This window comes from Onthophagus taurus, chromosome 7, assembly GCF_036711975.1.
Source record: "Onthophagus taurus isolate NC chromosome 7, IU_Otau_3.0, whole genome shotgun sequence".
NCBI lineage: Eukaryota > Metazoa > Arthropoda > Insecta > Coleoptera > Scarabaeidae > Onthophagus > Onthophagus taurus.
The window spans coordinates 16900540-16927918 of NC_091972.1; the positions used below are offsets into that span (position 1 = coordinate 16900540).

General features: G+C 34.4%; 1 protein-coding gene across 3 annotated transcripts in view; it reads left to right on the forward strand.

Moving 5' to 3' along the window:
* Nucleotides 1-5819: 5819 nt before the first annotated feature.
* Nucleotides 5820-27379, forward strand: part of LOC111413795 (nucleolar protein 4) — a 266342-nt gene continuing 244782 nt past the window's right edge. Inside the window, exon 1 of one of the 3 annotated variants that reach the window (XM_023044921.2) lies at nucleotides 5820-6777. In XM_023044921.2, coding sequence (XP_022900689.1) covers nucleotides 6217-6777 — 561 coding nt within the window. In that variant the 5' untranslated portion in view covers nucleotides 5820-6216. The remainder of the gene's footprint in view (nucleotides 6778-27379) is intronic. The other 2 variants (XM_023044906.2, XM_023044914.2) reach the window with 2 other exon arrangements.

A 27379-nucleotide genomic window follows, 5' to 3' on the forward strand; every position in this document is an offset into this window, starting at 1 on the left:
TTGTGCTTTATTGGTCGTTTATAACGTAGTCATTATTTACCTGATTGTCACCTTTTAAGTTAAGAGACCAAAGACATCGTTAAATTTTTTTAATCGATTGCTTATGAAACGAAACAACTTAAATCGAGCGTTAATCAACGGTTAACCTGCCGTTAATGGAATGTTAAGTCTCTGTTAAGAACTACAAAGAGTATTTCTTTAATTAAAGCACTGCTTTATACAGCTTCATGTTAACGACAAGCAAATGTTAATAAATCGAGCTCAGAAAAAGCGTTTAGGTTAAACTTTAAATACAGCTAATTGGATGATAGGTTGTATGAGACTTAAAACGTAATTTTACTTAGCAACGGTTTTGCCAAATATAGTCGAATCTAACGATTACATAATAACTTGACTTCCTCCCATATACAGTTTTGAGGCTTATAGATCAGAGGTTTCACGCGAAAATCCATTTTGTATGCAGAATTTTAGTTTATATACCATATAAATAAATACCGGATATACCACTGGGAAGCTAACAGATATAAGAATAAATCTAAAAAATCTATGTACTGAATGCCTTTTCATTCTAATTAAAGTTGTATATGCAATGGCGTTAAATAAATGGTATGCGAAGAAAGGGCACTTTATTTCTACTACAACTCCTTGTCCCACTAAACCGTCTGGACTTGCCCCTAGGAAGCTGTACTCAGGTCTATGGACAATCCGCACGTTTCTACCTTTATATTATCCTGTTCTTCTAACTGATGTATAGCAAGTTTTTCATTCATTTTACCATGTTACACAGCCTTAGATCTACTTACTGCATCACGCGGTTGACGCGACAAATTTGTAAACTTTATGACAAATTACAACAAATTAAGCGACAATTTATGACGTCATTAGTTTTTTTGTTATCTCCACTCTTTACCATAGATTGCCAACCCAACCCGTGCGACGATAGCAACAAACATCCCAGCAACAAACTTTTACCCGTAATTTCCTATTTACTTTCTTTGCTGATATCTTCCTTATTATTAGAGATAACGAAAAACTAAATGCACCAATTGAAAGCTTTCTCTATCTATAACCGGGATTGATATTATGATCAATAAAAAATGAAGAACACCGCTCTGTAGTTAAAATAGCTCAAAATTACCAAACTTCAAAACCTTGTGCAATTGTTATAAAACTGAATTTTAAAAAACTGTTATCACAGTCAGAAAGAGCGCTCCTTCAACTATCTTAATTTGGGTCAATATCTATCGGCGTCATGCTTAAATCACCCTTAATATCCATCCCTACAGGCAGAAACGCTTAAATACTCTTCCTCTTACGTTTTACGATATTTTCATGATCATGACATGTCAGCTACTTTTCTTCTAACTCTTATAGTTTTCGAGTTAGCCTATTCGGACATCGAATTTGAACCAATTCGGTTCTTGGCGATCTCGGATATCTCGGATGTTATTAGTTAATTTTCTTTATAAACAATTTTTACATTTTTTTCAAATATTTTCTGATATAAGCCTAACAAAAGGGTACATTGCCATTTAAAAAACTTCAAGTGTTATTCGTTGCTCATTTGTTTTCTGAATTAAAAACAATTGAATGCAGTCTTATTGTGGCAAATAAAATATTAAACAACTTTTGTATAAAATATTTTTTTATATAGTTGATACCTACCAAGATATATACTATATTCCATACATAATGGGCACCCTGTATATTAAGGCAGCACATTACCTGAGTTTAAGTTTTTATGGTAGATACTATATGCCAAAATTCTATTATCTAAAAGGGCACACCATACATTGAACCCGAATCTTCTTTGAACACTCAGAGACTTCATCGGTCCAGATGACATTTTGAACAAACAGCAGATTATTTAATTTTTCTAAATATCATCTACAAAATTCTAATCTTAGATTGACATCTCCGGCACGTAAATAATGAGTTAGCCCCGCTTTGTATGGTTTATATTTATTTTTCTTTCATATTCGGGAGCAGCGGCTTTTCGGTCAGACGTCTTGTTGCAATTTCTCTTGCAGATCATTTTGGTATGTTTTTGTATGTGGTTTGGGGAAGGACCAAATATCTATTACATTTTCTGCTAACCGGCTGAAGGTTCTTACGTGCGGTTGTCCTCTTTCTGGATATCTTGTGAAATAAAATTCCGCGGCTAACGTCGCATTCTTATCTGATAACATATAGCATTCCATCATGTTACATTTTTCATAATTTTCGAAATTCATTGTAAAGTTTTATTCAGTTTTGTTATACTTTGACACTTAACATGCTGGTGCTTCGTACCAGCACATAATGCCAGAGTTGTTATCGAATTTTTAAATACAAACTTTGGCAATTATTTGATACATTATGTTCCATCATAGTATGTATGGTTATCACCATAGCAACATTAACTTTTAAATACATTGGTTTTAGATAGAACAAAATGAATTTTTGTTAATTATTCAATAACTATAAGAAATATACCCCACAAACTATATATATTTGTTATCAGAAGAAAATAACAAATTATTTTAGGTCATAGCTAACTATGGTTTCCATTTAAAAAAATAAAGTTACGTCTAAAATCTCGAAAATAAAAGATGGGAGAAAAATTCTACCTACGGCACTGAATTCTTCGTAAAAAGTTGCACATATAATGTTTTATTTATAATACTCCATCTTGGATAATAAGTGAGATATTCGCGATTGCCGTTTTCACAAAATTTGCAGTTTTTGCCGATAGGGTGAAAACAAAAGACGATAGCTGTTCGGAGTTTTCGGCATTAGCATTTTCTCGAAAAACGAGATCATGACATGTAAGCTACTTTTTTTCTATCTCTTTCAGTTTCGGAGATAGCCTATGCGGACATCGAAATTGGGACATCCTGTATATTCTAGGTACATTTTAAGTACCTAGAACATCAAGAACAATTTAGAGCAACAAAAAATATGTTATTTTGCAAAATTAATGTCCGTGTTAAACGTAAAACACATCTAGAACAATTTGAATCGGCAAAGTTTGAGTTATTTTAGATTGGCCTATGTTTTTTAATTCTTATTGTGTAACATAAAACCGCTGACACAAGAATTACTGACTGAAACTTCTAAAAACTTTAATTTTCAAAGAGTAAAGTGCCCTTTAGAGAGTTGTTCTAGTAAAAATAATAGCTGTTCCAGATTGCGTTAGCTATAATAAGTATATATTTGTAATATGGAATTGATAATAGAAAAACTATGGTCACAGCAATCAACTAGACATTTCGGCGGTCAAACCTACTTTTAGTTATAACTTCGTAATGCTGTATACCATAATTTTGATTTTCTAGAACAATAACTAGAACAACTAGAACAACCCAGAACAACAAAGAAAATTTGATTTTACCAAAAATGGGGGGCTAGCCAAAAAACCCGTTTTTTCGGTTTTCTCGCGGAGTTTTTATTTTTTCGGTTTGCCGCTTTGTAACAATGTAGAACAACTCTAGAACAATCTAGAACAACAATAAAAAATTTAAAAATCAAAAAATGGGGGGCTAACTTCCTGCACTCAAAACCTTTGCTAAATAAAATTTCGTTTTAAATCTCATCATTCAATTATGTATCTGTATTTAAAGTTTAACCTAAACGCTTCTTCTGGGCTCGATTAATTAACATTGGCTTGTCGTTAACATGAGGCTAATCAAGCATTATAATACAGTGCCTTATTTAAAGAAATACTCTTTGTAGTTCTTAACAGAGACTTAACATTCGATTGAAGGCAGATTAACCGTTGATTAACGCTCGATTTAAACTTTTTCATTTCGTAAACAATAGTTTCCATATTATTGCATTATCTCGTTTTTTTTGTATAGCAAAAAACTCGTATGAACACAGCTTTAAAGTGTACAGGGTGGGCAAATTTGAGTGTTATTATAGGCTATCTCAGAAACTATAAGAGATACCAAAAAAGTAGGTGCCATGTCCCGGTCTCTTTTCCCGAGACTAATCCAATCCCGTAAAGACCAAATCTCTATCTTCTTTTGTTTTTAAGTTATAGCCAAAAAGTCAAATTTTAGTGATTTCAAAAAATGCTTATGTTTCGTTTATTTTTGAAATTAGAGAAATGGGGTTAATACATTCTTAAGACACTTTTTTGAGTAGAATATACTGCCGTTGAAAAATTTTTAACATAGCTGATAATTTTTGGATATAACATAAAGTTGTTTTTTTTTTAAATACAAGCTATACTTTATAATGATTTTACTGAAAAGAGCAAATTTTTAGCTTTCCAATGATGTATCGCATGATGTTTCTGCGGAAAATAAGCGTTATTTTTCAATTTTTAAAATATTAAAGATTAAAATTCAAATTTTTAATTATAGTAGGCGAGGAAAACGCTAAATACTACTTAGTTACTATAGCAACGTGAGTTTAGTTGTCATTTCATTCATGAATTTTGCGAAACGAGTTTCCCTATTAAGAAGTTTCGCATTATCTTTAAATAAAACAATAAAATTAAATATAATAAGTATATATTTGTAATATGGAATTGATAATAGAAAAACAATGGTCACAGCAATCAACTAGACATTTCGGCGGTCAAACCTACTTTTAGTTATAACTTCGTAATGCTGTATCCCATAATTTTGATTTTCTAGAACAATAACTAGAACAACCCAGAACAACAAAGAAAATTTGATTTTACCAAAAATGGGGGGCTAGCCAAACAACCCGTTTTTTCGGTTTTCTCGCGGAGTTTTTATTTTTTCGATTTGCCGCTTTGGAACAATGTAGAACAACTCTAGAACAATCTAGAACAACAATAAAAAATTTAAAAATCAAAAAATGGGGGGCTAACTTCCCGCACTCAAAACCTTTGCTAAATAAAATTCCGTTTTAAATCTCATCATTCAATTATGTATCTGTATTTAAAGTTTAACCTAAACGCTTCTTCTGGGCTCGATTAATTAACATTGGCTTGTCGTTAACATGAGGCTAATCAAGCATTATAAAACAGTGCCTTATTTAAAGAAATACTCTTTGTAGTTCTTAACAGAGACTTAACATTCGATTAAAGGCAGATTAACAGTTGATTAACGCTTGATTTAAACTTTTTCATTTCATAAACAATAGTTTCCATATTATTGCATTATCTCGTTTTTTTTTGTATAGCAAAAAACTCGTCGGAACACAACTTTAAAGTGTATTTGATTTTTCCAAAAATGGGGGTCTAGCCAAAAAACCCGTTTTTTCGGTTTTCTCGCGGAGTTTTTATTTTTTCGATTTGCCGCTTTGGAACAATGTAGAACAACTCTAGAACAATCTAGAACAACAATAAAAAATTTAAAAATCAAAAAATGGGGGGCTAACTTCCCGCACTCAAAGGTTTTTCCAAATATAGTTGAGTCTAACAAATAGAATCAAAAAGCTAAGGTATGTACGGGTAACGCTAAAGTTAAAGTACCTACAAATTGAAAAATGAAAAATAACTGAATAAGACTGTGCAGCAAGTAAAAAGGAAGAACGAAACGCATAGAAGGATGCGAGTGAATCCACGGGGTCCGGCGCTCGATTATGTAATCGCTTCCTAATACGGGCGGTCATTTATTACGAGGCCACCGGCGGCCGGCGAGACCGCATCAAGTCGGCGGCGCCTACCCATCCAGCGCGTATATCAAGGCGGCCAGAGAATCCGATCCCCGGACGGGCCGTTCTCCATCCTCCGTTCGTTCCAACGTCGTCGTCGTTGTCGTTTTCACACACGCCAACAGACCGACCGCCGACCGAATAGAGGAGGGGATACGACGATGTCCCGTTCGGATCGGGACTACTCACCGGCAACCAGCCAGTACGGGACCATCCGGCAACGGGAATACGCGAACCGACAGAGTACGCCACCACCAGTAGAACTTACATTGCGCGCGCGCACGTTTAAACTTTACCCAAAATTAAACCCGCGAACATTCAAAACATTTTTTCAACCCCCCCAAACTAAATTTATTCCATAAACTACAATAACTAAGACTTTAACACTAATTTAATCCCAATTTAAACAAAAGAAATTGTCAAAGTGAACATAATATAGTGAAAAAATCATGATGATAACAACACCCATCATATAAACGAAACCCAAGGAAAAACATTACAAACGAAATGTCCTTCCGCTTGTGCATAGTTCCAAAATAAATTGTTGAGTGACAGTAAAAAAGTCTAAACCTCCGTATCGATAATCAACAGGTGTTTTCCGAAATGGCTACCGCGCTTTTAACAGACGCCTCGTCTCGAATAATGCGAAAGAAAATTTGTCAAGCAACCGCGAACGATGACAACGCCTCATCGATGAATAACGACCATCATAAACAGCCCCAACAATCGAGGAAGCAACCGCCGAAACGAAAAACGCCCCCGAAACAAACCGCCAAAGCGGAACAGAATAACAATGTGAAAAGAAGGCGGCTGTCGACCGCCGATGGTAAAGAGGACATGCTGACCAATTACCAGCCTTGGGTCATACAAACGTACGGCGATTTGGCCAAAACGAAAACGATCACACTAAAAAAGTATGCGAGGATCTTGCGAACGTTACGAGGAGAGGAGGTAGTCAGTGCGGACAACAGCAAGTTCCGGTTTTGGGTGAAAGCGAAAGGTTTTCACGAAGGAAAACCGTCTGGTTATGAGGCGAAACCTGCCGATGCTATCGTGGGGAGATACAGTGTGTGCGATATGGACGAGGGAATAAAACCGATAAGTGACAAATTAACGGGATCGTCGAAGGATCCATCATTGTATGTTCCAAACGCACCGTTTAAGGTAAAACAAAAATTTTTAATTTAATTTTTAATAAGAAATTTGTGACGATAACCAAGCAACGCAATCTAACCGTGACGTCATCAACCATTTAAAATTTATAATATTAAAATTTGCTACAGCTATTTCTTGTAATTTTTTTAATATTCGAAATTATTATTTTAATCATTAACGTAAAAAAAATATTTTAATTATACGAAACTATTATTCCTTAAAATTGCAGTTAATGGATCTTATTTAATTTAACCACTTGCTTAGGTACATTGTAATTTCTCTTTAATTGCGTTTCTATTTTAGTTTTTTTAATGATTGAGCTCTCAAAAGTGCTTAGGTATTTACGCGACAAAGTAAAGTAATTCGTTTTTTTAACGACTTCAAACGTGGTGTTTAATTTCAAATTTTTAAAAACTGCAAAACAAAAATAATGACGAAATTTTTACCATTTTGTTGTGGTAATCAAGGAATTTAAGTACTCTCTCATTAATTAACAGCTTGGTTTATCTAGCAAATAAATTTAACAAGAAAATAGTAAAAGTAACCCTTATTGGGACAACTTTCCACTTAATCAGCTATAAACTGCTAATTGTGCTTTATTGGTCGTTTATAACGTAGTTATTGTTTACCTTATTGTCACTCTTTAAGTTAAGCGACCAAAGGCATCCATTTTTTAATCGATTGTTAATGAAATGAGAAAAACTTAAATCGAGCGGTAATCAACGGTTAATCTGTCATTAATCGAACGTTAAGTCTCTGTTAAGATCTACAAAGAGCATTTTTTAAAAATTAAGGCACTGTTTTATAACGCTTGATTAGCGTGATGTTAACGCCAAGCGAATGTGAATTAATCGAGCCCAGAAGAAGCGTTTAGGTTAAACTTTAAATACAGATCATTGAATGGTAGGTTGTATGAGACTTAAAACGGAATTTTACTCAGCAATGGTTTTTCCAAATATACTTGAGTCTAGCGATTATACAGGGTGTATCAGGTATGAGTAGATAAAATTTGAGAGGTTATAGGTCTCCTCTTTCTGAATAAAAAATTCTTATACCACAATGTCCCATTCTTTGTCCTTCTTAAGATATGATACGATAAAGTTAAGGGTTTACAAGTTTGAGTACTACTTAATGAATTATACTAAGCATGCTTTGCTTTGCAACTCGTAATTTGTTTCTAGTTTTGTAATTTTGTTGTTTTTAATACAATAAGTAAATTTATTTATTAGAAAAAAATGTTTGTAAATTTTTACATTAAAGAGTGATAAAACAGAAGTGATCAATTTATTCGTATAAAGTAAACAACCTCTATATTATGTGTCAAATTAAAGCTATATACATAAGCAAAGCCTGCTAAGTATAATTCTTTATACAGCAGTACTTAAACTTTCTAACCCTTAATTTTATCATATCATATCTTAAGAATGGTAAAGGATGGGACATTGTGTCATAAGAATTTTTTATTGACAATAACGGGATCCATAACCCTTCAAGTTTTCTGTACTCATACCTGATACACCCTGTAACTTATAACATAATAACTTGACTTCCTCCCATATATAGTTTGGGAAGCTAATAGATATAAGAATAAATCTAAAAATCTCTAAAATATTTAGTCTTGAAGGAGTACACTTTAAAGTTGAGTGTTTCGACAACTTTCTATACAAAAAAAAACGAGATAATGGAATAATATGGAAACTATTGGTCCTACATTGTTCTGTTTAGTTTTAAAATATGTACAATGACTTACTAAACACGATGAATACACTCAATCTAACTTTGGCAATCAAATAAATACACATTAGCGTTTTTGAAAAGTTTTTCTTAAATGTTGTGTGCAGGATTTCACTTTATAGGAGTATTTGTAAAATCCACTGGACCTAGAAGCTCCTCGGATATATCATTAGGAAGCTAATAGATTAGGGGGTTTTAATCTACTACCCATATTTCTCTAAAATGCTTAGTCTCGAAGAAATACACTTCAAAGTGAATGTTCCGATGAGTTTCTATACAAAGAAACGAGATAATGCAATAACTTGGAAACTCTTGGTCCTACAGTGTTCTGTTTAGTCTTAAAATATGTACAATGACTTACTTAACACGATGAATACACTCAATCTAACTTTGGCAATCAAATACACAGTAGCGGTTTTGAAAAGTTTTTCTTAAATGTTGTGTGCAGGATTTCACTTTATAGGAGTATTTGTAAAATCCACTGGACCTAGAAGCTCCTTGGATATACCATTAGGAAGCTAATAGATTAGGGGGTGTTAATCTACTACCCATATTTCACTAATATGCTTAGTCTCGAAGTAATACACTTCAAAGTGAATGTTCCGGCGAGTTTCTATACAAAAAAAACGAGATAATGCAATAACTTGGAAACTCTTGGTTCTATAGTGTTCTGTTTAGTCTTAATATATGTACAATGACTTACTAAACACGATGAATACACTCAATCTAACTTTGGCAATCAAATAAGTACACATTAGCGTTTTTGAAAAGTTTTTCTTAAATGTTGTGTGCACGATTTCACTTTATAAGAGTATATGCTAAATCCTCTGGACAATCTTCTATTTCTCTCGAAAATGCTTAATCTCGAAGGAATACCCTTCAAAGTTGAATGTTCCGGCGAGTTTCTATATAGAAGAAAGAGTTAATGCAATAACACGGGAATTATTGGACCTACACAGTTCTGTTTGGTCTTAAAATATGTACTATGACTTACTGAACACGATGAATACACAAAATCTAAATTTGGCAATGGAATTAAAAAGTTACAAATCTTCCTGTACTATGTAGCGGTTATCTTTTTTCCAAACGGCTTACTCGAGCTACTCATCAAACTCTTTACGGACATGGAATCTTCTGCTTATTTAATAATAGGGATATGAATTATATATGTCTTGGAGGTAACTCATCTATTCTTCAGTTAGATGTTTAAGAAATTCATGGCTTGCCGCGATTAGTTTCGTTTCTTTTAGGACATCTTCTAACATGATAAGAGGCAAGTTGTAGGTTTCCTCTCCTTACGTAGACTCAATCGTTACTCTCTTCTCAAACAGAGATGAAACATTAGAGAAGCTGCGTTTTTGCTTTAGTCTTGTCTATCAGATTACATGATACCTTATCATTCGACACTATCTTTAAAGCTTCAAGAATATTGCGTGTTAATGCAGAATGAAGCATTTCTTCTTGTGTTTCTCTTTGTGTCTGATACATTAATATCAACCGTTTCTTTTCATCTATTCTCTTTCCAACCAGCTATGTGATTTGCTTATTTATTGACACCAATTTCGATATCAACCCATCTTCAGCTCTTTTTTATTTCAATTTTATCTTTAATAAACGAATTCAATTTGAATTAATTTAAGTAAAATAAAAATTTTTGTATTTCAGTCGTCGTGGTTGCGGCAATCTAGTAGGCGTTAAAAGTCCGTTACCGAATTAATAAACTTTCGCTCCGGTCTTAATTAAGCGTTCGGCAATGGCATTGCAACGCAGGGGGTAGCGACGATGTGATCGACCGGGATTTAGGGACGTCGGTCTTTCCGAAGCGACGACAAATTGGGGCGGCGAGCTTTTTAAATTTAATTAAACGGCGGGCGTGAACTTGTACCGTCAAACACCTTGTCTACTTCGTTGGAATATCGGGCGCGACGTAAAGCTTTCGATAATTCGAACCTTACTTCAATGTCTGTATTTATGTCTAAAAGTTACAAGTATTGAGTAATATTAGGATTCTATTGTCTAATTGGTTAAGTGGGGTCCCACACGATATAACTTAGAAGTACTAGAGTAACTAATTTAGGGCAACTTCTACGTTTGAGTAACTCAAAAGCACTCAATCAGTTGTTCGAAAATCATCATAACTAAACCACCCTGTATATTTATATTTTAATATTAGAATGGAAGCAATTTAGTGCAAGTTCTCTAGTACGAACAGTATATTTTATTGATGCTATTAAATTGATCCAATACGGTACTGGCTTTATTATTGTTTGAGGTTGGCGTTATACCTCCGCTAGCGATGATAACGCTTTTATCACAATTTTATTTGGTGCAATCGTGTAATTGTACCGGCCGCCGCGCCGCCAGCAACCTAGCTGTACGATAATAACTGTTCCATTGTTCCGTATCGTTTGAAAATTATCCACGCGGAATGTTCGTGCCAACGTGTTTAATACCTGATTTTAATTGATATCTTAAATAAGACATTATGCGTTCATTTCGCCACAGATTCAAAATACTCAAAATTATCTTGCGTACAATATCAATTTCGAGTATTGCGAGTGAAAGCTTTGTGAAAGTTTTTTAATTTATTGATTATATCTTTGATGGATTTTTGATAATGTAACGATATTTATGGATGTGTTTATGGTGAATTTAATTATTAAGCTGCTTTAGGCAACAACTTTGGAATGTGTAATAATACATCTCCTATAATGGTCGGAACATGTACCAACCGTTTAAATTATAAAATCATGAATTTGGCATTAAATTTGGAATAAAAAAATCATTGATTTTTAAGCCACAATGCTATTCTTGAAATATGCCTTAAATTTAGTTATAACTCAAAAATTAATAAAACTTATAAGACGCCAAAAAATTAAAATTCCAAATTTGACGTTTTTTAACAAAATTTTTTAATATCTCAAAATATTTATAAGTTATGGCAAAAAACTTTTTATGCATAAAACGTTGATGAAACGAAAAATATCACTCATATTCATTTTTATCCCATTGCTATTATAATTATTATGAACGTACGATATGTAATTTTAAAAAATTATGAATTTTATGTTTTCGGCATTAAATTAAGTTATAATTCAAAAACTAATAAAAACTTTTTATATAAAAAATATACCATATTAACGCGAAGAGGATATCTCATGGACGATTTTACCTCATTCAATATCATTTACCTATACTACACCAAAAAGTTAAAATTCCAAATTTAACGTTTTTTGACCAAATCTTTTAATAACTCAAAATATTTATGTATAAGAGATGGCGAAAAACTTTTCATACAAAAACCGTTGTAAATTAACACGAAAAACATTTCCCATATTCATTTTTATCCCATTACTAAGTATTGTGAATGTATGAGATGTAATTTTTGAAAATTATGAATTTGATGTTTGTACACTTAATGAAAATGTACACTTAACCGCAAAATTAACGTACCACTTATAGTCAAAGTTATCATACATTTTGAAAAACATATTAAGAATAGAATAAACAGAATTATTTCAATAATAACAATAAGTTTGACTTCAATGATTTGTAGGAAATAAACGAAAACTGAAAATAAACAAAATCATGTAAAATGATCATTATTGTTACTAACACAAAGAACTTCGTTTGAACCGTATTTAAGTTATCAGTAACTAGTGTTACCACCACTGGCTGTTATTGTAGTCTGACATCGTCGTGACATACTTGCAATTAGAGATCTGATGGTTTCCTGAGGGATATCTTCCCATACGCAAATAAGACTTTGTCGCAGCTCATCTAAGCTGTTAGGTGGTGGATGCTGACTTCTAATCTCCCGTCCCATTATGTCCCAAAGATGCTCGATAGGGTTCAGGTCTGGACTACAGGCTGGCCACTCGAGGACTTGAATATAAACATAATTTAAATATTCAGTAACAATATGTGCCGCATGTGGCCTCGCATTATCCTGCATAAGAATGATCCCATCGCCAATGTAAGGTGCAAAAGGTATCACAAAAGGATCTAAAAAGTCTGTTATGTATCGTTCAGAATGAAGACGTCCACCATCAACGATAAAAAGTTCTGTGCGAGCTGTTAAAGATGTTCCACCCCATACCATCACTGAACCGCCGAGTAAATGTGGTTTCTCGAATGTTACATGTGGAATATCTTTCATTGGGCCTTCTGTACACTCTTGGACGATGATCAGAACTTACAAGGCAAAACCGTGACTCATGATGGATCTCAATGATGGATTTCCCAATCCACGTGCCTTCTTGCAAAAGCCAATCTGCTTGTTCGGTGGTTTGCAGATAATCTGGGACCAGTAGCTGCTGCCCGAGGTCGTAAATCTTTTTTTCTTCTTCTTATGGTATATTGACTAACAGCAGTGCCATGAACTCGCTTGGTTGTATTTGGAGGCTTCGTCCAGTAGTGAACCATTCCCTAAGTGCTCGAAGCATCAAAAATCGATCCTCCACCGCATTTGTAGCTCGTGGTCTGCCTTGGCCACGTCGTCTAGCATAATCGTTGGTCTCTAAAAATTTTTACAGAACCCTACCGACCGTTGTAGGAGCCACGCCAAACCTTCTACCAAGTCCGCGATTTGTTAGTCCTTCATTGGACAAAGTTACAATTTGAACACGTTCATCACGATTTAAATTTCGTCTTGCACGCTCCATTATGTATTGCACGAATGTCAGTTATCTTACTTACTTAAAAAATAAGCCCCTCATGAAAAGCTGCTATGATTTCAAAATTAAATAAAGAAGACGAACAAATCCTATACAAAAGGCGTAATAATGAACAAATTATTATAACTGATATTAATGAATCGGAAATATATAATATTTCTCGAAATAAAACCAAAAGTCAGAGTGGTGCGTTAATTTTGCGGTTAAGTGTAGGTATAACACAAAAATGAATAAAAACTTTTATCTACAACTATTGAATTATCTATTCGTTATACATTTGATAAAATATTAACAGAAATGACAGCTTTCTTATATTGAGGTTATGTATGAAATGTCTATCAAGTCTATTTTTTTTCCTTTTTTTGATTTTTTTTTCAAAATTAAATAGTTGTAGATAAAGTATAGTATTCAACTTGCGTATAATGGATGTTACCCACTCAGATTACAACATTCGCTCGTTTCGTTCGCTCGTGTTGCAACTTCATCTTCGTGGGTAACAGCCGCCATTATGCACTTGTTGAATAATATACTATTTATCTACGACTGCTTGGATAAGTCATCATTACCGCACTCATTTGAGGTGATTTGAGTTACGTAATGAAGTTCATTACCGTACTGGTTTTATTACGTAACGCATTTTTAGTCTAATCAGAACATACTTAATTCATTGAAACGAGCAACAATACAAAAGAAAAAGTACTATCTACTTACAGAGAAACAATACTATTTATTATAAACATTAATTGTTATGTTTTTACATTTCAAAACACTTATTCCAGATGAGTAAACATGTTGTTGAAACTGACAATTCAAAATTGTCCACAATCATTTCAAAATATTTTTATAAATGTCAAATAGACTTTTTTAAAGAAATTGATTTTTTAGTAATTTTTAGCAGTCGTAGATAAAATGCTGTATATCACACGTGGGCTAGAGCATAATTACAGTACTCGTGTGATTACACGACTCGGTCTGAGACCTCGTCGTGCAATTTTCCACACTCGTACTGCAATTAAAAACATCTCCTATATTCGTTTTTATCCCATTGGTGATAATTGTGAATGTATGAGGTGTAATTTTTGAAAATCATGAATTTAATATCAAATTTGTTTATAAATCAAATACTGATTATTGTTAACTCGAAATGTGTTTATTTTTTTTTGTTAAGTGATAGCAAAAAAAACTTTTTATACAAAGATCGTTGTAAATTAATACGAAAAACCATTCCAATCTTTATTTTTATCCTATTGGTAACTATTATGAACGTAGGAGATGTAATTTTTGAAAATTATGAATTTGAGGTTTTCAGCGTTCAATTTATTTTTAATAACTCAAAATATTTATAAGCGATGGCAAAAAACTTTTTATACAAAAAATGTCGTAAATTAACACGAAAAACATCTCCCATATTCGTTTTTATCCCATTGGTGATAATTGTGATTGTATGAGATGTAATTTTTGAAAATCATGAATTTAATATCAAATTTGTTTATAAATCAAATACTGATTATTGTTAACTCGAAATGTGTTTATTTTTTTTTGTTAACTGATAGCAAAAAAACTTTTTATACAAAGAACGTTGTAAATTAACACGAAAAACCTTTCCCATCTTCATTTTTATCCTATTGGTAATTATTATGAACGTAGATGTAATTTTTGAAAATTATGAATTTGGGGTTTTCGGCGTTCAATTTATTTTTATTAACACAGAATATTTATAATCGATGGCAAAATACCTTTTATACAAAAAACGTGGTAAATTAACACGAAATACATCTGCCATATTCGTTTTTATCCCATTGGTGATAATTGTGATTGTATGAGATGTAATTTTTGAAAATCATGAATTTAATATCAAATTTGTTTATAAATCAAATGATGATTAATATTAACTCAAAATGTCTTTATTTTAGACAATTTGCTTCAAAAATTTGTTAAATCATTATCCAATTTTTTTCAAGTCCACCCATATACAGGTGAGTATATGGGTGGACTTTAAGAAGTGAGAGTTTTTAGTGAATTTTAAGGGTACTTTGATATATGAACCATAATAATAATAGTAAGAAAAACATTGACATTTAAACGTCAAAAATATTTCTGATAAAGATTGGAAAGCCCACTAAGATTTTTTTCATTAAAAATTCATTCCAACTTTTGATCGACAACCCCGTTGTTTAACGGGCAGTGTATGCTTTATTATTTTTTTTCTCAAAAATTAGTCGTTTTTGGGAAAATTTTAGAGAGACAAAAAAGTTTTAGGATACTTTCATCTACCTATGTAAAATTTTTCTAATGTATTTATCATCTGCATACAAAAAATGTTAGCAAAAATGTAAAGGGGGTGGTTGCGTTTAGTAGTTTAGAAGGGTAGGATGAAAGTACAAATAGGGTCAAAACGTGCTCTATTATGAGTTAAACATATTCCCCAAATTTCATTTTCCTAGCGTTTATGGTTTTTGAGAAAAAAAAATTAAACCAAAATTTTCCGCCATTTTTGGAGGGGCGTTGCTCCCCAGGGGGGCCGAAGTCGCCCATGGTTCATATATGAAAGTACCCTTAAAATTCACTAAAGAATCACCCCTTGAAGTTTGTTGCAGTCATTCAGATACACCCTGTATATAAAAAATATACTAAATGATTAGTACAAAAATTTTTAATGCCTTACAAAATTAGTACATAAATAGTACAAAATTATGGCACTATCAAAATGCTGATATCTTGAAAGGGAGGTTATATATGGAGGGGGGGTGTAACTGAACGTTCAGCTACACACCCCACTTTGACATAATATATATAAAAAAAATACTAAATGAATAGTACAAAATTTTTTTATGTAGTACAAAATTAGTACATAAATAGTACATAATTATGGCAGTATCAAAATGCTTATATCTTGAATGGGGGTGTAGCTGTACGGACCTCATGAATTTAATGTTTTTGATATCAAATTTGTTTATAAATCAAATGATGATTAATATTAACTCGAAATGTCTTTATTTTAGACAATTTGCTTCAAGAATTTGTTAAATCGTTATCCAATTTTTTTCAAGTCCACCCATATATACGTATCGCTTCGCACTTTTGAGTAGTTGTAGGCCATACCACATGCACCGGGCCTACGTGACGCGACTGAGCTTGCAGTTATCGCCGGTCAGAGCGCTCCAGCGTGCCGTGACTGCCGAACAGCGGTGTCATCTGCGCCTATAACCCCGTTACACCCGCTCCCGACCAATGCCGCCGCCCGCCGCCCGCCGTCGTCGTCAGTGTCCGTATATTAACGGCGACGTGCCAATGCAGTCGGCACTCTGGCGCGCCCGTATATGCCGCCACCGCCTGGAGGCCGCCGCTACGCCCTTTGGTGCACTGAGGTCGGGCCTAATGAGATTTTCACGTGCCGCGCGCCAACGCTCGTTGTGCCGCGGCCTCGTCATTCATTTCTATACTTATTGGAGAGACCGAAAGAGAGTCGGTATAGATTATTTTCGGTAGATATTGTACTCTTCATACAGTTATTTTATAGGAATTCCATATCCTAATTGAGAACAAAAGTAAGTTTATAAAGGAGCAAAAACTCTTTGTCAAATATCCGTTTAAATTACGTCTCAATAGTCAAAAGCGAGGTTTGTTTCATTCCACGCCACTGTTTTCTGGTAATTTTTTTTTTAGAAGTTCAACATAAATACGTCATTATCCTCGCGCGTTCGCGTTAATACCCGGAAAAAGCGCTAGGTTCGCCAGACGGGCCAACAAAAATAGTGGGCCGCGACCGGGCGGCTAATCCACGCAATTTGCAGTCGACCGCCGAGCGAGCAGCTCCGTTTCCCCCTTGACGTCCCCGGCCCCCCCCAACCAACGCTCGAGCTCCCCGTCTCGCTTCCATCGCTACCGCCACCCGTCCCGCGTTGCCTGCCCCTCACTCGTGCTATCGCCCGACGGGCCGCGGAACATCTGTCACTGCCTCGGTGCCACTTCGTTACGGACGTCCTTGTCTAACTCACACTGACCCGGCCCCCTTCAGCGATCAACCCGTTTCTCTCTATCATTCGCTTTTACCGTGAGCACGGAGCCGCGCTGTTTTGCGCCGCAGCGGCGGCGGCCGCTTTATGCGTTTTTTGTGTCGACGCCGCGGGGGTCCCGCAATTATCATTATTAATTTAATTAGTCGCGTCACGAAGTCGGGCCGAGGTCCCGGGCTTATACGACCAGGAGGAGGACCTCGTTGTTGCGGCGGCAAGGCAACGTTCGAAGCGAGATGGAGATAGCAGAACGTACATGTCGCGTACAATAATAACGTAACGCCCGTCTCGTAGCCGTTAGGAAAAGTTACGCCACCGTCGGCGTCGTTGCATCGTTTGTAATTAAAACGCGACGGCCCGATTCTAAATGTTACGCGGTTGGTATTATTTCTAAACCGAAAATCCCATTGATAAAGTTATATCACTTATAAAGATAGCCCATTAGCAACCATAACACATTTTAATAAACAATTTTTAATTAGAATTCTATATATATGTTACTGTAAAAGCCCGAACTACGGTATATCTTAGGTTTCACTAGTAAATCTTAAGATTTACCGACGTGAGTTGGTAAATGTGAGGATTTTTTAAACAGGAGATAATTTCTAGCTTTTACCAATAGAGTTTGGTAGAGGGAAACTGATGCTGCGTAAGCTGAAGGAAATATGTGCATCGGTTGGTCTGAAAATCAATATCGCTAAAACAAAATTTATGACCAATCTGGTTCCCAGAGAAAACATTGTGATGGAAGGAAAGGAGATTGAATTAATGGATAACTACACCTAGCTTGGCCATGAAATTAAAATCACAAGAGACAACCAGACCTGCAAACTAAGGAGGATAATAATCTTGTCATGGGCAGCATATGGTAAACTCAGGGATGTGTTTAAGAGCAACCTATCAATATGTCTAAAAAGAAAAATGTTCGATCAGTACGTGCTGTCTGTCATGATATGGGGTAGAAACAGTGACTTTGACCATAACATCTGTCAACAGGCTTAGAATAACACAGCGTAAAACTGAAAGATCGTTACAGGCTTTACACACGTCATTAACATGGTAATTATCCCTTAGATAGTTTATCAGGAGGATGGTACAACCGGCCCTTATAAAGTTAGCCCATTAGCAGCCATAACATATACTATTCATTTTTTAATTTTAATTTTACAGTATGTCCCCGATTCGAGTTACAAAGAGGGAAAAAAAATTATTACTGATTTCTCAAACTCTCTCAGCATAAATAATGCAAAATAGGACCATTTCATTCCATCCATTTTTGACGAAATTGTAAATTTAACCATTTGGCACAATGTGTGAATGGTAAGCTGGGAAACTGTCTTGCTGAAAGTACATTGACGTATCAAATTTAAGGGTAATTGGATTTATATCACTTCAATAACGACAATGCTGGAAAGAAACAATGTCATTTATTGAAAATTGAATAATGTACAGGGTGTTCCATTAAGGTTCCAGCTCGGACAGTCTTTTGTCTGACAGTAATGAACGTGCATTGTATGTTGTAATATTTAATCTTTTACATTCCTTTGATTTTGCAAATGATTTGTTCCCCTTAGAATCCTTGGGACAAATCGACTCACAATTAGTCCCATCGGTGCAAGATTCTGAAAATAGATTCCTACTCGCCCTGGGTAATTTGAACTTTTTACTTGGCAAGACCTCTGATTTTCATAGGGCCAAGACAGAGATAATACCAAGATAATAATCCTGTCAGACCCAACTGGTAACAGTGTATATGTAATTTTATCTAAATAATTATGGCTACCGAAAAAGTAATACTAAATGATGTGCTAATAAAACTGAGCGAATGAGCATACTTGCATTATGTTACGGATCGACAGTCAGTTACTACAAGAAAGGAAATAGACACAAGGTCAGGAGGAAGATAGTTGAAGAGATAGCAGATGGCGCCTCAAGGCATTTTTAAAACTTATTACGTATACTACATTTTCAGATTAAGTCATGTATTGGTATGGAACAACACGGTTTCTACCCTGCATGTTCTGTTGAGCCCAATCTGTTAGAGTATACTGATTATCTTTTTTCACCTCTTGATAAGATGGTCCAGGTAGATGCTATTTACACCGACTTTAGCAAAGCTTTCGATAAGGTTGATCACAACTTATTACTCTTAAAGTTGGAACGCGTAGGAGTCGCGGGTGTCTTGTTGAAGTGGTTTGCCTCTTTAATCTAACACAGGTTGTCATGATTGGTGCGCACTCGTTTGGCCATATAAATGGTATTTTATGTTTCGGAACCACTGTTTGGAATCCTCAATATGATATTTTTGTTAATAGAATAGAGATTCCTGAAACACCTTTCTTATCGATTCTGACATCCTTATACAGATTATGCCAAATCTATCATATGCCCACGCTTCAATAGCGGAGATGTTGTAATGATGTTCGCTTCCTGTTTAGGTTGGTCAATGGTTACTGCGACTCCCCATATTTTTTTTTAAGTTTTTACTTGCATGTTACTCCTTGTCGGTTATCGTCCGAAAAGTGGTCGCCATTCTGTACCAGATGAAACAAGAGCAAACGTTTTATTATCTGTAATTGAAGATCCTCATAAGCCTGGTAGAGTAGTTGCCACAGAGAATGAAATTAGCCAACGTTCCGCACGCAAGATCCTTAAGAACGAAAAATAGCATCCTTATAAAGTACAATTTTGAGAGATTTTGACAATATTTGAGCGATTAAACGATAAACCCAGAATTTTTTAAACAAATCATTTTTAGTCAACAGGCAGAACTGCAGATATTGGTCGGACAAAAATCCTCACTGGAAGATGTATAAGATATACACAGTATACTCAAAAAGTTAATGTATGGGCAGGAATTTCTAATGATCAAATTATTGGGCCTTATTTTTTCAATGGTACCATAACAGTTTTGTCTATATTTAATTATTGTGACGTTGTTTACCATTCATGTCTTGATAGTGTACACTCGGATAAGATTCAAAAACTTCAAAACTCTTGCTTGCGATTCATTTACGGTATCCGTAGAAGAGACCGCATATCACACGCACTAGTGTGGGCTGGATGGCTAAATATGTCACGACGTAGAACTCTTCACTGCCTGTGTCTCTACCATAAAATTATCTTGCATAAAAGACCTCCTTATTTATACAATAAAATTAAATTTCGTACGGATGTTCACCACATTAATGTTAGGCATAGGCATGCCTTGACGATACCTCTTTACCGCCTAGAAATGTTTAAACGTAGTTTCTCTTATTGTGTGCCTAACATGTCGGTTACCTGATTCAATTAAGAATCTTGGTCTGCTTTCCTTTAAGGGCATGGTTAAGGAGTTTTTGGGTGGGTGAGTGAGCAATGGAAGGATTTTAAAATTTTTTTTCTTTTTGTATACGATTACTGTCTTACTTTGCGCATTTAAAATTTATTTAAATATTATTATGACTTGAATCATATAATTATATTGTTTTGATTATTATTATTATTTGTTGTATTTTTTTTTTTTCGATGGGTCATTGAAAAACAGGACACGTCGGATTTTCTTTGGTCGCTCTGACATGACTCTTTTTGATTGGAGTTGTATTTTCTTCATATATTGCTATGTACTTATGTATTTCGTTTATTACCTATCAATAAATATTATTATTATTATAATAGGGAAACAGTACTGGGTATTTTTGGAATTAGAATTAATTCTGGAATTAGCCAGACGCTTTCCAGATGATATGAATCGTGTCGTGCACTTTCTTCGGTTTCAACAAGATGGAGCTTCTCCTCATTATTTACGAGGTGACTTTCTGTATGTGAGATACTGCATTTCCCAATCGTTGGATTGGCAGAAGGGGAGCTATTGAATGGCCAGCAAGATCTCCCGACTTAACACCACTGGATTATTTCTTATGGGGATATATAAAAGGCAAAATTTAAGTGAATAGGCTACAAAACATACAAGAACAAAGGATCGAATTACAGAAGAAATAGCGCTTATATCACCAGAAACCATTCGAAATGTTTTAAATGAGTTCTCACTCAGAAGTGATTTCTGTTTTTGAGACAAGGAAATCAAATTGAAAATTTCCTTTAGGTTTCTGCTTCACATTTATTGCTCTTTCATGGTACTCTCATTTGTTGAAATTACAATTACATTGATCAATTGTTCAAATTGTTCAAGCAGTTAAAAGGATTTCTTCATGTTTCCATACATTACGCGCGCACTGTATTAAATCCCACTGAATAGTAAGGTATTGTAATGTAAGATATCGGAGTGCGGGAAGTTAGCCCACCATTTTTTTATTTTTTAATTTTTTATTGTTGTTCTAGATTGTTCTAGAGTTGTTCTACATTGTTCCAAAGCGGCAAATCGGAAAAATAAAAACTCCGCGAGAAAACCGAAAAAACGGGTTTTTTGACTAGCCCCCCATTTTTGGAAAAATCAAATTTTCTTTGTTGTTCTGGGTTGTTCTAGTTGTTCTAGTTATTGTTCTAGAAAATCAAAATTATGGGATACAGCATTACGAAGTTATAACTAAAAATAGGTTTGGCCGCCGAAATGTCTAGTTGATTGTTGTGACCATAGTTTTTCTATTATCAATTCCATATTACAAATATATACTTATTATATCTAACGCAATCTGGAACAGCTATTATTTTCACTAGAACAACTTTCTAAAGGGCACTTTACTCTTTGGAAATTAAAGTTTTTGGATGTTTCAGTCAGTAATTCTTGTGTCAGCGGTTTTATATTACACAATAAGAATTAAAAAGCATAGAACAATCTAAAATAACTCAAACTTTGCCGATTCAAATTGTTCTAGATGTGTTTTACGTTTAACACGGACATTAATTTTGCTAAATCACATATTTTTTGTTGCTCTAAATTATTCTTGTTGTTCTAGGTACTTAAAATGTTTATTTAATCACTGCGGCTTTAGTTCTTTTAAAGTTTCATATTAAAAATTAGTACTTACAACAATTAAAACAATTCAGAACAGCTGTTGTTCTCACTAGAAAAACCTTAAATTTCAGTTGTTATGATATCGTACAGGTTTTGTTAAATCAGTGAACCCAATCTTTTATATAACAATAGTTTTAAAAAACTAAAAAAATATGGAATAATCTGACCACACTAATTTTCTAAAAATCACAAGTTTCACCTTTCTCTTTAAACTTATACTAGTAAAACATAAGATGCGATTTAAAGTGTATTTTATTTTGCAAAACAAAGTAATAAATTAATAAATAAACTAAACTAACAAAAGTAGGTTGGGCTGCCAAAATGTCTAGGTGATTGCTGTGACCATAGTTTTTCTATTTTCAGTTCCATATCACAAATATATACTTATTATACCTAAGCAATCTGGAACAGCTAATATTTTCACTAGAACAACTCTATAAAGAACACTTACTTTTTAAAAATTAAAATTTTTGGAAGTTTCAGTTAGTAATTCTTTCATAAGTTCATAAGTAAGTTTCATTAATATTTATTTCAATAAAAAATATATTGTTCAAAATACTTGCGGATTCGACAATATATTTTTTGTAATTCGCTACGGTAATGGAAGCTATAACAGTACTCAAACGGGTGCTGTAATGAGACTCTTTACAGCATCCGATGCTGTAATGAGATTCTAGTAACATTTTATGGAACCAGTTCAAGTTGGTGACAGTGGGTCATTAATTTTTCTAGTTGTCAATGTGACAATTTTTGTCTATGGATGTTTAAACACGTTCTTAGTATCAAATACAAGGTCCACAATGATGAGGGCCATTGACTGTGAGCAATTTCTCTTATTTTGGGAGGTGTACATCAAACATTTTTTTCAGGTGAATACATTTTGTGTTTTGACAGTTTCTAATTGTCAATTCAAAGTTTCTCTTTTCAAGTGTTCCGGTGTTACCAACTGCTACATACCTAGTTCCTACATTGCCAAAATTTACTTTATTTTTGTTAAAAAAAAGTATAAAAACGCGAATTACAAAAAATAGCATAAAAAACACGTTTCATAAGACTTAAAGCACTCATTCATTAAAAAACTCGTGGCTTCGCCACTCGTTTTTCAACTTGAATTCGTGCATTTCAAGCGTGTCTTACGAAACTTGTTTTTTAATATACTATTATAGTTTAGCATTTGCCTGTACACACAATTCATTTAGAAATCATGTTGAGAATGTTTGCACAGATTGCTTTAGTTTCCTAAAATTATTTTTTAAAACCGGTTCTAGTAAAGCAACATGTAAAAAAAGAGCTGAACTATTAACAGGAATAAATTATTGTGAATAAATCATGTGATAATAGTGAATGCTTTTTCAAATATTGCGTTTCTTTGCACACAACTATTTAAAGAAGAATTCAGTTATTGTAGGACTAAAAACTGCAATAACAGTTTAAACGTTACTTTCCATAAAAACATAATTTTGCCAATCGACATTGACACCGTAACAATATTTGGCTATGCACAGCTAAGCAAGTAATAGAAAACTACATGCAAACTCTAAGCAACAATTGCAAAAAATGTGGTTGTGATGGAAGCATTAGCCTTCAATATGGAGAGATGTTGTTTATAGAAACAACGAATGGAGATAACAATAAAACAAAATTGAGTGATTACTCAATTTCAGTAATCAATAGTATCATCAGTTACGAAGGTACTCAATCTTTGAATGATGTAGGACACTACCCGGCATTTGTGCCCAACAATGCCAATTGGATATTATTTAATGACTGCTGAAATAAATGCTCAAATGTGTATATATGTTTATAAATGAGCAAAGTGATGTAACCGTATTATTCCATGATATTAGTTTATTTACATAATTTAGTGTATTTAGTTATAGTTTACCTTAGAATAAGTTATTGTACTGATATAGTAATACTGATCGAATAGTTATTGTTTTATTTGTTAGTGTAATTTATTTATTCATTTATTACTTAGTTTATACAAAATAAAATACACTTTAAATCGCATCTTATGTTTTACTAGTATAAGTTTAAAGAGAAAGGTGAAACTTGTGATTTTTAGAAAATTAGGATGGTCAGATTATTCCATATTTTTTTAGTTTTTTAAAACTATGCTGTTCTGAATTGTTTTAATTGTTGTAAGTACTAATTTTTAATATGAAAGTTTAAAACAACTAATGCCGCAGTGATTAAATAAACATTTTAACTACCTAGAACAACAAGAACAATTTAGAGCAACAAAAAATATGTGATTTTGCAAAATTAATGTCCGTGTTAAACGTAAAACACATCTAGAACAATTTGAATCGGCAAAGTTTGAGTTATTTTAGATTGTTCTATGTTTTTTAATTCTTATTGTGTAATATAAAACCGCTGACACAAGAATTATTGACTGAATCTTCCAAAAACTTTAATTTTCAAAGAGTAAAGTGCCCTTTAGAGAGTTGTTCTAGTGAAAATAATAGCTGTTCCAGATTGCGTTATCTATAATAAGTATATATTTGTAATATGGAATTGATAATAGAAAAACTATGGTCACAGCAATCAACTAGACATTTGGACGGCCAAACCTATTTTTAGTGATAACTTCGTAATGCTGTAACCCATAATTTTGATTTTCTAGAACAATAACTAGAACAACCCAGAACAACAAAGAAAATTTTATTTTTCCAAAAATGGGGGGCTAGTCAAAAAACCTGTTTTTTCGGTTTTCTCGCGGAGTTTTTATTTTTTCGATTTGCCGCTTTGGAACAATGTAGAACAACTCTAGAACAATCTAGAACAACAATAAAAAATTTAAATATCAAAAAATGGGGGGCTAACTTCCCGCACTCTATATAAAAGGCAAAATTTAAGTGAATAGGCTACAAAAAATACAAGAACAAAGGATCGAATTACAGAAGAAATAGCGCTTATATCACCAGAAACCATTCGAAATGTTTTAAATAAGTTTTCACTCAGAAGTGATTTCTGTTTTTGAGACAAGGAAATCATATTGAAAATTTCCTTTAGGTTTCTGTTTAACATTTATTGCTCTTTCATGGTACTCTCATTTGTTGAAATTACAATTACATTGATCAATTGTTCAAATTGTTCAAGCCGTTAAAATGATTTCTTCATGTTTCCATACATTACGCGCGCACTGTATTAAATCCCACTGAATAGTAAGGTATTGTAATGTAAGATATCGAAGAATTCGTGTTTTAGACGATGATTATATGTCGTATTGATTGAATGTTATATGATAATAATTATGTATTGTTAAAAAAACTATTACAATACCAAATCAAAAATAATCTATAACAGCCCCGACCCGTTTCGGTTACGATTAAATTGAGTAACGGCTTCCCGCGATTCTTAATGGCCGGTATGTATCGTTACGTACGTGACGGAGCGCAGTATCGTTGGTAGGAAAAAAAAAAGTGGTTCGATAAAGAACGCCGCCGGAGTTTCCGGAGAACCGTGGTCCGGAAATGGCGGGGCGTCGGGGGCCCCGGCCTCGCGCAATTACGCTTTGCCGGCGCGCCCACGGGCCGACCGGTTGCTCGTCCGGTGAAGCGATGTTGGCCGCGGCGGCGGCGGCAACGTCGTCGCCGCCGACGAACCGACCGGAAACGCGCGTCCCGCATTTCGAAACAAAGCGCCCCGTCCGTCCGGCCCGTTGGGCCCCGACGACTTTACCAACCGAGTGAGCGAGCGAGCCAACGAACGAACGACCCGAGTGGCCGTAACGGCGCGACGGACCTAGTTATTCATGTAAATGCACCTGAATAAATGAAGCGCCCCCACCTGTCGACTGTCGGCGCACACCAAGAATGAAACTGTACAGATACGGACTCGGTATACTATACACCTTTCAATAAGTCATCATTTAATTGTGGATTCAAAATTTTTTACTTTTTTCTTATATTTCTTTACTCCAAACAGATGAGTACTATGTTATGAGAACTCAACAAATAATTTTGATTCCGCTTGATTATTTTATTTCATTTTTCCTCATCAGTTAACACTCCATCGTTATCTTATTAATTTCTGAACTATCCTCACGTACTTCACTTCATCTTGAGAGACGATGTTGCTGTCTTCCCCGAATTATTCAGTCCCTGTAAGATTTTCTTCATCTTCATCTATCAACAAAACCATTAATTTGTCATCACTTCGACGTGTTTTATTTACTGATTATGTGTGCGTCTAATATTCTAAAGACAAGTCTAGGAAAGTCATATCGGGTGTATGAAGGGAAAGATCCAAAAACGAGACGAGCAAGTCGCCGCCGGTTCCATTACTCGCGGAGACGGCGGCATTTTTCGCTCGTAAAGTTCCGAGTTTATCGACGCGAGATAATCCGACGAACGGTGCGGCGCCGGCAGCAGGAACGACAGCAGCGGTGGCGGTAGCATCGGAGGCGGCATCCCTTCTTCGCCCGCCGCCAGCGTAACAAAGAGGCAAACAGACAGTCGGACGAGGAGCGAAGCGGAAGCGACGCCCGCTAAGCCACGACACCGGGATAACGGAACCGGATGACGACGTCGACGGCCGAATTACGGGACGTCTAGTTGACTTGCCATAAATCGAACGGTCTGCACGGTGTTCGTACCAAAAGAAATTTTCCAAGATTCCATCATTCTTTATTATTTATTTCATATTTTTATTCGTTCATTTTCAGATGTCTATTAGTGAGATTGTTAACGTTAATTACTTTGTTGCATGTTAATTTGTAAAACAGCGTTATATTCTATGTACTTAATGTATTAAGTAAGTGGTAGCAATTTACTATTAATTGACTGTTGATGATGGAAAATAATAACACCTCATTTAATAAGCAACTATATTTATTGTTCTGTACAAATAAATGAACGAAAATTTTGGATTTTTACATGTTTAAGTTTGCCAAAATCGCGTTCTGAAAGCAGTTAAGAGTCATTACCGTGTGCAAATGAGGAGTAAGGTAATGCAAAGTAATTAAGACTAAAGAAGTGGAGAGTATAATTACATTACGTTGTATTTTTTTGTGGGATAGTCTTTAAACAAAAGGTTAATTTGCTCGAGTTACTTAAGTAGTTAGTTGTGTAACCTTGGGTAATCGCTTGTATTATTTTGCCCAAATAAGATCAACCAATACGAGGAAATGTTTTGTGTATAAAGATCAAATTATTTGCGAACGAGATCAATTCAGAATGCCTTAGAGTTACATTCATTCTATTTTATTGCATTTTCTTTAGTTTCAT